Source organism: Zingiber officinale, chromosome 8A, assembly GCF_018446385.1.
Source record: "Zingiber officinale cultivar Zhangliang chromosome 8A, Zo_v1.1, whole genome shotgun sequence".
Taxonomy (NCBI): Eukaryota; Viridiplantae; Streptophyta; class Magnoliopsida; order Zingiberales; family Zingiberaceae; genus Zingiber; species Zingiber officinale.
Window position 1 is genome coordinate 248,527 of NC_056000.1, and position 17,659 is coordinate 266,185.

Genomic DNA, 17,659 nt, shown 5'->3' on the forward strand with positions numbered 1-17,659 from the left:
TTGTCTATCGATCCTTCAAAATCTTATATTTTTGCCTCCAATCTCGTTACAAGTTCGATATCCGTGAGTAGCTTAAAAGACCTTGAAATATCAAATATGTTTCAGAATCACGAACTTGATAAAGCTAATCTTGAAAAACATTAAAAAGACCTTGAAATATCAAATATTCAGATTTGATATCCATGACCTGTTTAAAGGACATCGAAAAACCAAATATATTTCAGAGTCGAAAGCTCGAGTTACTCAATTAGTACAAGTTGATCTTGAGAGAGAGAAAAAGGGGCTCATCTTGGAATATTAAATATGCAAGTTTAACATCCATAATCCATTTTTTATTTCATAAAGTCAGCTCGACTCCAAAGCATATGCATGGACAGTTAGTAATATTAACGGTAACAAAATTACAATGTCAAATTGGTCATCCAAGATACGAACAAATGAACAATGGCAACAAAAATGATTATTACTTACTGGGAAATAGGTCTTCCATCATTAACTCTATTTGTAACTATTTTGTTTCTTACAAAATTTTGGAACTAACTAGAAAACTTTATTTTGTCCACTTCAAACTCACTAAGCAACAGCAGAAAGAAAGATTCAAAACGAATAGTAGAGGAAATGGTGCCATTTCATGCTAAAGATAAATAAGCACTTAAAGAACATCATAACCCAAGCTCTGAAAGAAGGGTGCGCCACCTTGGTGTCTCTTCCTCAAAAATATATGTCAAATCGGATACCAAAACCCCACTCCCACCAATCTACAAAAATTCCAATAAGTCGAGATACGAAGCCAATTTGTCAATTTACTAATGGTTTTGGAGTGATGACTAAATGAACAAAGAAATGAAGTTGAATGAAAAATTAGTTGCATAGCAAGCAAAGGATCTTACTGCTCTTAGTTGCTGAACAGATTTGTAAAGCTCCATTTGCAGCACACATATGATTATCGCAAAGAAGTCCACTACGACCTTGCCATCACGTTTGCAGAACACTGGACTTACAGTAGGACCCTGTTTTCACGAACCAAATATCTGTTTAAATGCATTCATGTTTACATGTGAGCATCCGAAGTAGCCGAGTATTGAGCTCTCATCAATTAAGCAAACAGGGAAAAACGAAGAAGACTACAGATTTTTTTGCAACAATGTTAAAATATCATGATCCGGCAGATATAGGTGGTCCTCGCGTAGGAGACAGGTGAACCCGTCGGTTAATGTGACAATCAAAGTCGAGAAATATGTAGGAGATTGCAAGTTTGAAATCAGATGTCTAAAATGTGTTTACTTGCAAGCCCGATAATGATGGTTGGCTAAGAACTCTCTCTGCCACTTCCTCTGCGCTGTTGCCCCTCATATTTGCAACGACCTTCCATTAGATCATAAAAAAGCACAAGGGAAAAAGCACAAGGGCCCCCACGGGCTTAGTTGGAATTGTTAGTGCGTATAAGCTTGTCACTTGAGAACGTGAGTTCGAATCTCAGGATAGTCAGGGCGTAATTTCTTGGTCTCTGTGTACCTCTTCCCACTGCGCACTAGCTTCTCCAGTTACCGTGATTTACCTCCTTCGTGTTGATCCTGGAACGGACTAATGGAGGTGCTGGGGGCGAACGAATCACCGTTTTGCCATTTGCCACATGAAAAAGCACAAGGGATAGAATAAATAATGACATGAACAACAATGTTTTCAACGTACTGTTACTACCCCAATAGCCCTTAAATGTGCCTCAAGTCGTTCAAGCATTTCATGGGTGATTTCTAGTGCACCCTTGCTCATGTTCAAAGATCTCCGGCTTGCAACACGCACAGCCTGCAAAACACAAAAGAAGTCACAGAAGCCATGTAAGAGAGAATGATTTCGTCTTATTCAATACCAAAGGTAACAGTCAAGACGATGGTGGCAGTTAGTATGAAAACTTACTTGGCTTTCTAAGACAACTCCACCTTTGATTTCTTTCAAATTGTTCTCTGCTAGTGTCATGCCACTGCTCACAAGATCTAAAATAGCATCAGTTGTGCCCATCTGGAAGAGTTATTTTCTAGTTTTACATCATTTTCAGATTTGTTTTTTAGTCGATGATGATCCCTTCAGTCAAATTTGACAAATCCTAACAGCCTCAATCAGATCATTCTTAGCCAATTTCATTTGCAGATCTTATGGGCTATGGTTTCCTTATCTAGACAGCAACATCAAACCAAGAACTTATTTTTAAATTCAGTTTATGCTTCCATTCAAAATATGTTTAGCAATAAAGCAATGTTTTCATGACATATCAATTTCAATAATGTGTTTATGTCAACTAAAGGAACAGAAAGTACTTCTGGATAAGGGAACAATATGATAACTACCTCACCACATTCACAAACGATGTCATAACCAACAATACCAAGATCCAAATCACCTGACTTTATCTTTCGAACTATATCTTTAGGTCGTTGAAACCACACCTCCAAATCACCTGACTTGTGGGCGTCACAGAGTTGCTCGAGACATATTACAGGAACAGTCTAACTCAGCAACTTATGAGTTATAAATAGATGATAGTAGGAAAAATAATTGTCATGTTTAAGCAACATCCATGTGGTAATGGCTATGCAATAATTTGAAGAAGTGATTCAAAAAAGAAGGCATAAAATTATTGATGAAATGCCACTGGACATCAACAACATCCTTATTGTTAGTTTCATTCTTGTTGAATCGTATTGTGAGTGACCGGCGGCGTGAGAGGCGTCGTCGATTCTGTAAGATAACCAAGTCTAGGACATTGGACGCGAGAGAAAATATTCCGGAAAGAGCAAAGATACCCTCGTATTTCGATGAGATTTAGTTATGTGTTAGGGGCATTTTAGTCAAAGTCTCGTTGGCAGTTGGCACAGATGTAACAGAAGCCGCCACTGACACTTACTGTTGAACCTGATCATTTATCCTTTTTTTTTCTTTTAAAATGCACCCTTCTGCTTGTTATTCTCCACCGGTGCCCTATTTACCTATGTGGTTCACGTTGAAAAAAACGTTCATTTGTTTCTGACAAAAATTATTACATATTTTTAATATCCTTTTAGATATTTTTGAACGATTACAATTCAGTTTGCACAGAAAGCCAGAAAATGGAATTTAATTAGAAAATACGTGAAGATTTGATTCCATCTACAGATATTAATCCAAAGCCTTTGTTATAAACACAGACGAACAACAAGATCACTACAATATTCCAAATCAAACAATTGACAAATAATCCTAGTCAGCATTTAAAATTAGGGAAGATTGAGACAGACTATAGAGCTTTTGAAATTGAAGTATCAGTGTCATGGTTATATGAGAGGCCACATGAATGAAAGAATCATTTATTAGCTCTTCCACTTGCCCCCAACCAGTGCAAATTACAAAAACTGTAGGTGCAACTCCTTTTGTCTTGATATTGCAGATATCTCCTGTACATGAAAGTGGGGTTGGAAAACATGGGATGAAAAGAATTTGATATACGCCCCTGATCTATCTTTGTCAGACGACGACGACGATCAACAACAACTAGCGCCTGACAGTAAATGAGGATGGTAGCTATGAAAAAAAAATGCAATTTCGAGGGTACATGGTGCGGACTTGATCTTGCAAAATAAGGGGTAGCATCTTTTGTCAGCAGCGAGGGTAGCTTTCCGGCTAAAGGTTGTCTTTTAGCCATTTAAGTGCTCCATTAGCAACAGACCTGAATATATATGATCCATGTAACCATGAAGTTTTTGAAATAGTTCAAAATGCTTCAGTTACCAGAACCACAGAAGTAGTAACTATTAAACGGGCGAGAATAAGGAAAAAAGATACATGTATAATTCTAATGTACTGGTTGTTGATCGGGATAAAGTTCAACTGATTTTAATTCACCAAACTCAAACTACCTAAAGTAGGATATTGCTTTCAGTACTAACAATGAAATAAAATAGTTGACTATAAATTGAAGAGAAAGTTCATGTACCATAAGACAAGCGACATGGAGATGAAAAGAGAGCATGCAAATTACAAACAAAAAAAAAAGGCAGATCTGTCAACTCAGTGGCCCTAGAGCCGGTCACATGGGTACGGAGGGAAGTAAATTCAGGTACATAGACGGGAGGTGCATGGTGGGATGAATTCTAAGTCGTGAGTTCCTACGAGATTTGTCCTAGAGCATAGTGTAGACGGTGAATGCATGACATTTTTGGTGTAACAGCTACAATAGGTGGATTACATAGATTGTCAAAATGTCAAGGTCTAAATAGACAAATTAATGTCTTTGTCAAATATCAACGTTTTGTAACTAGCTAGAAAAGCTTAACAAACAAACTAACGAGGCCAAAAAAAACCACAAACTAACAACTAACAAACTAGCTATGTATGATCAATAAATACTTTTAGTGGAACTCAAACTTTAAACAAATGTTTTACTTAACCAAGTATAGGATCTTGTTGAACATTATGGCATGTTTTGTGCCCTCAAAATGATGAAAAATGTATCAAAACACACACACACACACACATCAAACTAAGTGTTGAAATTATTGCCTTACATAGAGAACATCCTTAATCATTTTGGTTCAAAGTGAAACGAAAGAAAGAGCAAGAGTAAATTGATAGATGACACCAGCCGTATGAGAGAATATAACATGGAGATAGGGCATTAAGTAAAAGACTGTACCTGGATTCTGAAAAAGAAGAAATCCATGAAAATTGAAATTTTAAGATAAATGAAGCACTTGTAGAAGGTTTTAGAGGAGAAAAAAGGAAAAGAAATGGGCAAGAAAATGATAGGGATGGAATTACCTACACCCACGCGCCCAAGGTTTTGGATGAGAAAAATGAGAGAGAAATGACAAGAAATGGTAAGGATGGAATTATCTAAACCTGGGCTCAGCTCAAACGCTGAAATATAAAGTTGATGAGATGAAAAAAAGGAAGAAAAAAACATAGCAGAATTTACTAAATTAAACAAGAAATTTATGGATGTTATCCAAGGACCTGAATACATCATATTGTTCTTGGATTGCTTATTGAGACAAAAAACGTACCCAGCAAAGTCCTTTAATGACTGCCAAAAGTCATTTTGACTTGTTTGCTCTTGCTCTGAATCCTGTGCCTCCATGCTCTTTTGACTTCTTTTTGTAGTATCAACTGCAAAAAGGTATATCAAGCTTAGACATAAATCATATCCAACCAAGTACTCACCAAAAACAACTATAGCAGATAAAAGTACCAGTTCATTCTTAAATCTGACATCATATTTGGCAAACTCAAACTTCTTACAATTATGTTAATTATTTTTACCAATTATCAAGAAGCATTATAATTAAAAAAGCACTTTGATCTTACTCTGTGTTTTTGTATTTGGGTGAGAACTTGGGCGGCGGACAGAATTACTTCTCAAAGATGCAAGTTCTTCAAGCAACTCTTGTTCTTGTCCACTGCAGAAACATACAGAAAATTGTACATAAGAAAGATGAGAAAAGGATGGTAAAGAAAAAAGATGGCTCATCCAAAACCAGTAATTAGGCCAAATCAATTTAGCTAAACACTGGGGTCAACTGACACCAATTATTGAAAAAATTATTAAAAGCACGGTCATGACGATTCCAAAACCCAGGTAAAGAAGATTGAAGGTTGCTTCAGGCCACCAGTGTAAAACCACGTCAAAAACCTAATAAACATGGACCTCAGTCATATTTTGTCTAATGATAAGGGTGGTAAGTCAAGACTCATGGCTTGTTGTTCTTGTATTAAGGAAACTTCCAGTGTCAGCACCAGGATCAAATCAGATCTGTATAAACTTTATGCCACAGAGACATGAATTTTATCAAAGCTAATGAACAAGTCTATTGACCATTGACAAAGTGTGTACGGTTCAGAAGTTGGAAAACCCTTCTATAATGAAAATGTTTCACATACACCAAGAGCAAAGTGAAAGGAATTGAATGTGATATGTAGGCGTGTATAGCATGAAGAACCAAAATTCAAAATAGCCTATTTTTTCAGACACTAGATAAAGGGGAATCTATCTGATAGCTATAATGCTCAACCTGATACGACTTGGTATAGTTACTTTGATATTGAATAAATGATCACCGCGCATTGATGGCTTGTTTAACTTAGGGACACCTCTTTTTGCTAGAACAACCACGTCACCAGGTTGGGTACCAGGAGGTACCTGAAGTTCACCAATCCCATCAACTGTCTTGACCTGTCAATGAATTTGCCAAATAAACCAGTCAGTTATAAATGGAACCATGAGAAAGAAGTAAAGAGAGAAAACTGAAATAAGAGCAAAAACAAACTTTCATAAATAATCATAAATATTACTCCATGGCCTGGGAGCATACTAATGCATTTCAGTATGCTTGATGATCGGCAATAATAGCGTTACGCCAGTAGGTGCACCTAGTAAATATTGATGTGATGAAATTTGGATGGATGCAGATTTGGAGGGCATGTGTTGCATCTATATATGGTTTCTGTGGATCTATGTAGTATAGTTCTGTTGTTTAGTGAATAAGCTGATGAGGAATGACTCAAGTACACTACTGGTACGCTATAAATTGAGATATGATTGTGATATGGATTCAGCAATATAGATACTCAGACCCATTTACTGATGGTGTATCATGAAGCATAGCTGTGCCTATAGTTCCATTAGAATCTTATTTTATCACAATTTGTAAACCATAAATCTGGAAATTGGGTGCTTCCTAATAGCTCAAGTGGCAAAAAAAAAGGCGATTCACTCATCCCAACATCCCCGCCAACCCGTCCCTAGGCCATCACGGAGGAGGTAAATCACGGGTGACTACTAGCCATTAGTGCAGGTGGCCAAGGCATGGGGGAAGGCATGCTTGGACACGCCAAGTTTCGACCCCAAGACCTCATGTGGTAACACCCACCCCATGCTTTAACCACCGCACCGCCCTGAGGGGGTGCTTCCCAATAGCTCAAGGTTTTAGAACCAATGGCTAATCCAATCAAATTGGCATGAGTTTAAAGTGCAAAACCTCAAACTTAGCTTGTCCTTGAAATAATTTCTGTTCTTGTTTCAATCTAGTTATCTCCCATCATTGGCTTATTCCTGCGCAACATTCAGGTTTTCTGGTTGCACAGGTTTCAAGCTTAGTTCATGCTGACCATCAGAGCCATAGCCGCAATCACAAGTTTGGACCTTTTCCTATTAACTTAATTTGAGATGAGTGATGCTGAATCAAATCTTTATCAACAATCTCAAAGATTAATTGGGATTCTCATCAACATATTTGGACTAGAGAATGATCCTTCCATAGTAAACTTTTCAAATCTCTATTAATAATCAATTCAAGGAGGAGAATATCAATCATATTTTCCTTTTCTTTAACTTAATTCCTATCAAAATCATGTTTCCTTTCAATGAAAAATTATGATGATTGATAATACACTTTTTGGCTTTAAAAATATATGAAGATTCACTCTAATTCTCAAAAAGAAAGTGGTCGATGGCAATTGCAATTAATCATGCACCTAGAAAGCCAAAACCAAGATTAAATATTATCAGTTTAGCAGAGAGAGAATCTGAACGCTAGAATACCCAATGCATATTTGGCCATTATTGGATAAAGGTCAGTTTTGGAGAGGATCAAAAGTAGCTTTGGTGCAATGTCCTGAAGCACCCAACGAAAGCTAGCCCATTAACTTGTTAATCTCAACCACTAACCCATTAACTTCTTCATCTAGTCCAAGTTAATAGTTAATTAACTCATTTGACCTTTTATAAACTCATTAAGTCACAACTTATGTGAGATTTAAGTGAGGTGTCACAAAGCTATAGGAAGACAAGAGGAGCTCTACTACTAGACAAGGAAGACGTGGACGAGGAAAGAAGGGATTCATCAGTTGGTATTGAAGGAGAAAGAGGGTGTACTTGTGGTAGCAATGGCAGTACTAGCAATAGAGGTGCTCTTTAATAAATATCTGTTTTGCACTCCCCCTCTTGATGCCAACCTCATTCTGTGACATTATTTTTATTTATCATTTCCTCAATAATGCACCACCAATTTGTACCTAAAAATTTTACCTTTTACCTAACTCAAGTTCAACTGCGACTAATGATTGGAATAGAAGTTTGGATGATCTTCCATGAACCAGTCGATGACAGCCAGGAAAAACCAGTCAGCAGAAATACTAGAACAAGTTTTAAAACCTTAGCTTGTAGTAACTCAAGATGCTAAATAGATTTTGCACACTTCATCGAGGAGACATTCCATGGTTAGCTAAATTTGAAATCCTAAGCTCAGGAGTAACATGCACATCTCAGCACCACATATTTTAATCATGAAAACCCAAAAGAAACAAAGTGAGAAGATCTAACTAGAGTTTAATTCTTATGTATTATTAGCACTTAACATGACCTTTCCAATGGAAACTTTCACAAGCCCTTGCATTAGGAGGCTGATGTAACCTTTCTCATTTCCCTTCACTAGCCAAGATGGTGCATTTGACAGTAAGCATAAATGCGCAATAGAATTTTATTAGTGAAGTTAATTATTTTTTTTTGAAGGACAGTCAATATATTTGAACTTAGTCCCATTTCTTTAGTGATGGTCTAAAACAATAAAAGGTCAAAAAGGAAGTTCAGGAATCACCTTAACAGTGGTCCCTAAGATGGCTTCAATGAAATCAATGGTAACAGTTGAGAACAAGTTAATGCCATCTCGTTGAATTTCAGAAATTTCTTCAATGTCAAGGCATACATAAAGATCACCTGGTGGACCCCTTAAGACAATGAAAGTGCAACATGTTATCCATTGGCAAATTTTAAACAAAAAATAATGCAGTATAATTAGCTACCATGCCACAAAATCAAAGTGTACATGCAATTTACAGAAACCTGGAGAAAAAGTTGTGTGCTTGGGAGCAAGAGCATATTAATTACTGTCTGGAATAAATCTAGCTATGGCATTACAAAAACATGGAAAAGGGTTAGTATGCTAGTTTTGACTAAGGCTCAATTTAATGATGCACCCACAATAAGGCTAACATAAGATCTACCACAATCAGTAACTCATTTAAGCTGACATTAATCAAGAGCCGTTGATCCCAGTGACACAAGCCTGATCAATCTTTTCTTCAGTTTGTTCCATGCATGAAAATTATTAGAGCATCCATAGTTGTGGGAGCTCTTGGAAAGCTCCCTCGTTGCCACATCCACGCAACGTCAAAAGTAAAAAACTCCACACATCTCTCCACTATAAAAAAAAACCCCTCAACAACTCCTTCATGGGTCTTACTTTTTCATTATATATATTTCTCATCCATCCTTCATATTTTATATTATATATAATTAAATTTTTATAAAATTTAAATCCATAAATTGTTAACATGGAATAACATTAATAATTAAAAAATTACATAAATATTGCAGTACATCAAATAAAAAGACATAAATTATAATAATAAACTTAAACACATGTACCGATCACATCTCTGCTTAATTTTTTCAACCATTTTCTCATATATATGAAGTTGTTTTGGTATCCTTCATAAGAATTTTATAATCCTTATGAAAGATCTCGGCTTCTCACAAAGCCACTTTTAGCATTGATAATATCTTGTTATTCTTTGTCGATACTTTGTTTCATTTTGTCGCCCTCTCTAGCTTTGGATTTTCGCTTTCTCTTCGTTGCCTTATGCCCTATTGGATGAATGCAGACTTCGGAGTCATCCACATCAACACTTGTATCTGGATTTTATGTTGAAGTGTTCCCCCTTGATTTGGATGTCTTTGCCTTCTTGCTAGAGTAATGAGCAACTGATTATGGTGCATATTTCTCATATTCTCTGAGAACCCTCCACACCTGCATACTTGAAGTCCTTATTATTGTTGTTGGCTTTTCACATATTCATTGTGTTCTCCAATACATTCTCGTAACTCCAACTACTTTGACGATGAGTATAAAAATTATTATAGATTGCAAAAAATTCATTTACCATCGATGTAAACTCATATTAATGTGATTTTAGCCGCTGATAGATTCTCGTCATAGTTCTAGTGGGTCGATGCTTATTGTAATAATCAGCTATATGCTTCCAAAAAGCTTGATTCTTCTGGTCATTACCAATGACTACGTTGGTACTGATAGTTGCCCATGCCTTCACAAGGACCACGTCTTCATTGAGAGACCAAAATCTTCGTTTTGAATCATCTTTCTCTAGTTCAACTTCACGCTCTTCTTGTGATGAGTGTGGTGGCCACTGAGTTGCTTCTTTGTCGCTGATAGATGGGTCAATAGTAGCCCTTTTTGATTCATTCAAAAGCATGATTGATGATTGAGGAGCAGAAAATACACAAGGCAAAGAAGGCATCCTAAATTGACTGCCCATTGGGGTGGATACATACCAAATGAAGTTGGGGTGGCGTTACTTGGATTCATTGAAAAATTTTAAGAACTTTAGGAATTTGGGAAATTTGATGGAGCATATGAAATATTTTGAAAATTTAGAGAGCATTGTGTGGGAGAAAAAAAATGAGGATATTGGACATTTGGAAGAATGCGAGTATTTGAGAAGATGTATTTTCTTCCACATTTAAAGAATTTAAAAGATTTATAAAAGAAGTGTTGAAATTTTCATCCATCTCGAATACAAATAGAGAATGAAAGAAAGAAAGAAAGAAAGAAAAAGTAGAGAGTGAAGAAAATGAAAGATGAATGAAAAAAAATGAGAGATTGAAAATGTATTTATAGATTTTTTTTTTAATTTAAAAAAGTAAAAAACTTGAAGGAGCGACTCCGTAAACACGGAGCCACTCCTTCAATAAGAGCATTTTTTTTTATAAACAAATATTAAAAAAATCATTTTAATAACCAAAAAAAACTTTAAGGAACAGCTCTATCAGAGCTCCCTCCCACTATGGGAGTGGGCTCCCTCTGGGTCGCCAAGTCCACAATGGGAGCCCTTAGTTTGATTCTGCCTAATAGCTGAATGTGCTTGGTCAAACCTCACTAAAACAAGATAAGAGATATATTCCTTTAATAATAGAAGCAACAAGCTGCAACTAATGCTCACGATTATTTTTAATTTCAGTCTATAGTTAGTAATAACAATATCATCGTATCTCTCTTAATTGGATTGAGCTTTCTCTGCTATCCCTCTTGTTATTCCTCCTCGATTTAAATTGTATAACTATGGAATCCATGAATCATCTTTCAGCAAAGTTAAAACTATTTTAACTTAGCTTTCAGCACATTGTATGCTTAAGAAAAATGAATTAAAATCAGGTTCAGAGAGCATTTTTTTAATTACTTAAAGATAAATAAATTATCACTTTAGCTTCAGAACATAGTCAAGTCGGGCTTGTTTAAGTCCATGAGGGATGAAAGGAAGCTTGATTCAAATTTTGATCCCACGAGAACTATGCCCTCAAGTTTCTGATTATATTAACCTAGTAATAGTGATAGCGGATGGATGAGCTGATCTAATATCAAACCATAGGCAGTGGCTATTCATTGAAGCACATATGCAGTAGTTTAGGACTTTAAAGGTTCCGAGAACTAATTTTGATCAGAGAGATCAAACTTCAGATAAGAGAAATACAAACATCAGAACTAATCTAAGGCAGAGCACATTTCAAGCCCATGAAGAATACATGAATTAACCCTGGCAAATAGATTCCCATACCCTTTTGGTCCTGCATCACCTTCATCCCTCACACGAAGAGTACTGCCTTTGCTAACACCTGGTGGAATTTTTACTTTGATATCCTTTCTAACTCGTATGCGACCTTCTCCAGCACACTTCCAGCAATACTCTGAAATAATTTCACCTTCTCCCCCACAAGCTGGGCAAATGGAGACCTATACAGGAGTAGAAACTTAGAGCAAGGACATTGGCTTTGATGCAGTTAGCTTCAGGCATAGTTGCAACCAAGAAAACTACACAAGCATGTATGATCAACTCATAGTTCGGTCTAACATGACTTGTCAGTAGCATTGTTTATGTAAGATAAAACTCATTTGCAATGATCCCAGCCTATAATCCCTAAGAAATGTCCTGTAGTAAGTACATAGTCAAAATATAAGTAGAAATACTAAAGAAGCTGAACCAATCAAGTTGGTCAATCATCAATGAACAATTTAAAGAGATTTGGAGTTGGCATCATTTTCCATGCTTCTCTTGCTTCACTTGACCAAAGAGGATTTAATTAAAGCAATCCAGCATTACATGCTAGATAATATAAAGCACAGAAACTTCAAATTTCTTAATCATATTTTCTATTAAGACCCAATGTGGTATGACCCTCCCCGGGACCCTATATTGACAGGATCTTCGTGCACCGGGTTACCATTTTTTAATTTCTATTAAGACGTTTTCAAATGCAGTTAGTATGATAAGCTTCACATAAATTCTCATTATTTATCATAGAAAATCTTGATTTGCCTTTAAGTTATTGGATTCCTTATGTTGTTATCATCATCAAGCCATGTAAGTCTCGACTATCTAAAAGCCATTGAATTGAGTCCACTGAAAAATACATTAATCAGTGGAAGGATAAAAAGGTACTGGCAAACCTGAGAGAACATTCCAAAGGGTGTTTGCTCAGTTCGCATTACTTGGCCTCTTCCACCACAAGTTGAGCATATTCTCATCTTGGAGCCAATTTTTGATCCCATACCAGCACAGATATCACATGTTTCCAAATGAGACAAAACAATTTCCTTTTCTGCTCCAAAGATAGCCTCTGAAAACTCCAAAATTATGTCATACCTGTGAACATTCTAAGTATCAATTAACAACTCTGTAAATCATAAACTCATTTTTCTTATAAATGTGAGGTAACAGAGCATTTGAAAAGGAGATAGAACCACAGATCAACATAAAGCTGTGGTATAGCATAGTAAATATTTGCATATAAAAATTTAGTCCAAGCCAAATGAGTTTTCTTACTGCATATGCTAAATGACAATACATAGAGAACAAGTTAATAACTAATACATCTGCAATAACTGGAACATATTGTCTTAGGTTCAAGAACCATTCAAGGTCTAGGGTTAAATGCACTAGAATGAAGCATCACTAAGCAATATGTAGAATATAGGATAAATATGGATAGTTTAATTTAGGCAAATCAGATTTTATTTTATTTTATTGCTTATTTGATTTGATTGTATTTCATTCCATAAATAAGTTGGAAAGAAGTGTATAAATAAGCAATGATCCTCATGTATTTAATATCAAGAATTTGAGAAATTCTTCATTCCGGTTCTTTCTCTGTCTCTTTCTCTCGGCAGATTTGTTCATGGTATCAGAGCCATCAGCCATCTCTTTCTTCAAAGCAAAGCAAACTCTCAGCAACCACAGTCTTGTTCTCGCCCATTAACCACAACAAAAAACTGTTGGCAGCCAATCCCTTCAACACTAAACAGTTTGACTTGCTGATGAAGATGTTGCGTGACCTACCAAGCAGCGAGAGACATGTTTCCCAGCACAGACCCATTGAATATCATGCCCAATCAGAAATTTCAGCCCACTTAGCCCAAAAAATGTCCACTGCTGCCTTAGCCCATCTGGAGTCCACTGGTTAACCCACAACGAAGGTATTTTCCCTAATACCTTAAATACAAATAGGTGTCTCCGTGGAAGTGCCCAGTTGGCTAGAGGATGGTATATTTGCTACAATGGGGCAAAGATCAATTCTCAACGGGCACATGTCCTCGGGGAAAAAACTCCTCCCACCCCCTAGCCACTTGACGGTCGGCTATAAGCTGACCCCGTGATTTACTTCCCTTCACATAACCTGGGGACGGGCCGTGCGGGGCACTTGGGATGAACATAATCACCTTTTGCTACAATTAAATATAAACAGGTCTCTCGGACGATGAATTATTGACTCAGGCACATTGGATCACATGACGGACGATATATCTCTCCTTCATAATTATGTTCCATGCCGAGACAATTCCACTATTCGTGTTGCAAATGAGTTTGTCGCAAAAAACATCGGTGTTGGCTTCGTAACGATAACGCTAAATATATACTTGAAAATAGTCCTTAATGTTCCTATATTGGACTATAGTTTATTATCCATAAGAAAGTTGACCATGATTTAAAGTGTCTTGCTAAATTTTCTCCTAAACTGAAACAGGGAAGATGATTGGCAATGCTGAATCATGCTCCGGACTCTACGTTATTCACGGGACTTAACCACACTACGAAAATTTAGCTAGCTACCATTCTACCTCTTCCAACAATAAATATACCGAAATCATGTTATGGCACATACTTACAAAAGATCTCCCAAAGATCAACTTTGAAGACCTATGTGACAAGTTGGGCATGTACAATATGTACAACCTAACTTGAGGGGGAGTGTAGAATATATTGTAAATATGGATAGTTTAATTTAAGCAGATCGGATTTTATTTGATTATTTATTTGATTTGATTGTATTTCATTCCATAATTAAGTAGGGAAGAAGTGTAAAAACTAAGCAATGATCCTCATGTACAGATTTAATATCAAGATTTGAGAAATTCTTCATTCCAGTTCTCTCTCTTTCTCTCGGTGGATTTCTTCACAATAAAATATAGTCCAAGTCCCTATTCAAATTCATTTAGGAGAATAATCGACTTGAAATTTAGTAACAAGAAAATTATCATAATCTCTTCAATATAGCTTACCGTAGATCTTCACCCTTCATAGCAGCTCCACGTCTACGTGTTCTAAATGCAGTTTGATCCATGCCAGAGAAACCACCCATGCTTGCACCAAAAAAGGTCTCAAATAGGTCAAAAGGATTGGTCTGCAAGTAAGGGAAGATATATAGAATATTTTTCAAATTCACTATATAAATCTAAATAATTTTAGCTGTAGCCAGTTGAGTTACCATCTCCGCAAATTTATTTGAATGCTAGTGTAAATCCTTTGGCTAGCAAATTCTATATTGTGCATAGGATAGAATGAAAACCTAATTTCACTTTATTACCGTGTACGCTCCAGCTGAACCACCTACCCCGCTCTTCACTCCAGCTTCACCATATTGGTCATATAAAGCCCTCTTTTTATCATCTGACAGCACCTGTTAAACACATATACAATAACATGAAAGAGGAAAAGTGCCATATTATATCTAAACTGTTAAAATGTGAACATACTTGTACAAGAAAATGGCAGGATTATATAATAGGCAATTGCAAAATTAAAATCAAATTTACGAAGGATCAGATACAATTCATAGGTATGCAACAGAAAAAAGTTTATTAAGGCACACAAATAATTTTCTTTGACCTCCATCTGCTTGAAAAATAAAAATAAAATAAAAATGGGATACCACACTAGATATTATTGGTGCAAGGAGTATCAGATAATAGCAACAAACCTCTAAGGTTTCAATATTTGACAATATAACAAGGTATGGTCAAATTGACCAAGTGTTGACCTAAACAGGACTTGATGTTTAGAAGTGAGTGAAGTCTAGTCAGGTCTACCACTAGTAAAGAGAAGTCTAGCCAAGATCAGATGACTAGGAAAGGCAGTCCTAACTAAAAGTTAACAAGGGAAAGTCCTGGTGAATAAAGTTAGGCTCTGGTGAGTGAAACCAGGAGGTGAAAGTCCTAATGAGTGAAGTTATGCCCTAATAAGTGAAACCAGGAGATGAAAGTCCTAATGAGTGAAGCTAGGCCTTGGTGAACGAAGTCATAAGGTAAAAGTCCTAGTGAGTAAAGTTAGGCTCTAATGAGTGAAGTTAGGCAGTAAAAGTCCTGGTGAGTGAAGCCAGGCGGTGAAAGTCCTTATGAGTGAAGTCAGACAATGAAAATCTTAAGGAGTAAGCCTTAGGTGGTAAAGTCTTGGATGTAGTCTAAGCATGAAGCCTAGTAGGTTGAGTAGATTTACAAGAGTGCGGCTCGATCCTAAAGGATTAACCCCTAGGTGATAGATTTGAAAGAAGGGCATTCAAGCAAAAGGTAAGCCTAGTAGGTCAGGTAAATGTACAGGAGTGTGGTTTGATCCTAAGAGATTGACCTTTAGGCGGTAGACTTGGAAGAGGGACCTCCAAGCAAAAGGTAAGCCTAATAGGTCAGGTAGACTTACAGATATAAGCTAGGCAGCTTGTTTGTGTTTTGTATAGTTATTTTGCAGGAACCTAGAGCTGAAAGCAAAACAGAGACTAGACAATTATAAATGGGTGAACCAGACTTGACTCAGATCGAACTGGACCCAAACCTATTTAGTAGACTGAACCAGCGATTTAGATCGACTGGGTTCGGTCTAGATTGCTCAGAAATGCATACATGGAAGATGATGTGGCAAAAGATCTAGTTTATCTTTATGATTTGGATAAGCCAGATGATGTGGATAGATATAATGCTTGATCCAGATATAACTTCATTCAAATAAGAGTTGATGCAGATAAGGATCTGATCCAACTTTATAAAAGAAGACGAAGACTCTATGTTCAACATCAATTCTCCACTTCTCATACTCTCTGTGCTCAAAGAAGAACTGTCGAAACTCTGCTCGTACAACCGGGGAGGATCCAGGAGGGGTGTGTGACATTCAGGAGCTTCTGGACCGTGACCACGAGTTTATTTGTTTCATTTACAAGCTGTGCATTTTCTATTATATCCTTTTTCTTGTATTCAAATAGTAAGATGAGTTTCTCCGCCTCCGGAAAGCTTCCGAGAATGATACCACTAGTGGACTCACGTTGCGTAGGCCTTGGATGTACTAACCCTATGGTTGGGAACCAAGTAAAATTCTACGTGTCTTTCTTCCTTGCTTTATTTTATATTCTGTTGCTATTAACGACTTTGATAGAACAAATGAAAGAACGACAAAAACGAATGATCGAGATTCAACCCCCCCCCCCCCCTCTCGACAGCACCGATCCTACAATTGGTATCAGAGCAAGGGGGGCTTGATTTCTGTACAACCACTAAATCAAACATTTTATTTTATTTTATTTTTCATTACAATATTTTATTTTGTTATTATTCCTTCCGCACTACTTACTCTAAGACGAAGTCTTGGAACATCAATTTAAGTTTTTTTGTAATAGTTCAAATGGTGCATAAGGAAATGTTTGGGTGAAACATCGACGACCCTCCACCATACAATATGGATGGATTCAAGTTGTGGAGGTTACATATTGAAAGTTTCATTATGATGGATGACTTCGACTGCGGCATAACATTGAAGAGATCTATCCAAAATTCGAAAGCAAACAAAAAGATAATAAATTTAATTTCAGAATTATTGTCTAATAAAATTATATGGAGAATTAGAGAGTTCAAATATGCCCACGACTTTAGGACCCGGCTGAACGAACTTCACGAGGATCCATCACAACTAGAAGATCAAGTCAAACGCAACTCCAAATCTGAGTTCGAGTCCATGACAAAAAAACCTACAGAATTAGGGGTTACGAATAATATTAGTATAGTTTACCAAAATACCCCTTTTACTGAAAATATATATGATAATTTAAATATTTCTGAAAACATGCATGACAATTCTTGTACATCTAGAAATAAATAGTCTTGATAATTTTTATTATCCTAGAAAAATAGAAAATAATGTAAATTTAATTAATTTAAAAAATAAAGATGAAAAGTTGCAAAATTTGAAAATAGTTAAAATTAATTCAAATGATCAAGTCAACGTAGATCAGGTTAATAAATTT

The 17,659-nt window shown here is 36.4% G+C and overlaps 2 protein-coding genes across 4 annotated transcripts in view; both read right to left on the minus strand.

The window, feature by feature from the left end:
* Nucleotides 1-502: 502 nt before the first annotated feature.
* Nucleotides 503-2,577, minus strand: LOC122009336 (ATP phosphoribosyltransferase 2, chloroplastic-like). Its single transcript, XM_042565454.1, has 7 exons — nucleotides 2,572-2,577; nucleotides 2,346-2,504; nucleotides 1,918-2,019; nucleotides 1,693-1,806; nucleotides 1,285-1,365; nucleotides 891-1,010; nucleotides 503-758 (listed from the first exon to the last, which is right to left on the minus strand). Exons 1-7 carry the CDS (start codon nucleotides 2,575-2,577, stop codon nucleotides 663-665), a joined length of 678 nt encoding a protein of 225 aa, XP_042421388.1. The 3' UTR covers nucleotides 503-662.
* A 684-nt stretch (nucleotides 2,578-3,261) lies between these two features.
* Nucleotides 3,262-17,659, minus strand: part of LOC122011717 (chaperone protein DnaJ-like) — a 29,356-nt gene continuing 14,958 nt past the window's right edge. The window contains exons 3-11 of one of the 3 annotated variants that reach the window (XM_042568085.1): nucleotides 14,963-15,055; nucleotides 14,658-14,779; nucleotides 12,549-12,744; nucleotides 11,659-11,834; nucleotides 8,625-8,754; nucleotides 6,042-6,202; nucleotides 5,338-5,429; nucleotides 5,037-5,139; nucleotides 3,262-3,752 (exon numbers count right to left, since the gene is read on the minus strand). In XM_042568085.1, coding sequence (XP_042424019.1) covers nucleotides 3,689-3,752; nucleotides 5,037-5,139; nucleotides 5,338-5,429; nucleotides 6,042-6,202; nucleotides 8,625-8,754; nucleotides 11,659-11,834; nucleotides 12,549-12,744; nucleotides 14,658-14,779; nucleotides 14,963-15,055 — 1,137 coding nt within the window. In that variant the 3' untranslated portion in view covers nucleotides 3,262-3,688. Of the gene's footprint in view, nucleotides 3,753-5,036; nucleotides 5,140-5,337; nucleotides 5,430-6,041; nucleotides 6,203-8,624; nucleotides 8,755-11,658; nucleotides 11,835-12,548; nucleotides 12,745-14,657; nucleotides 14,780-14,962; nucleotides 15,056-17,659 lie in introns of those variants that run through there. The other 2 variants (XM_042568086.1, XM_042568087.1) reach the window with 2 other exon arrangements.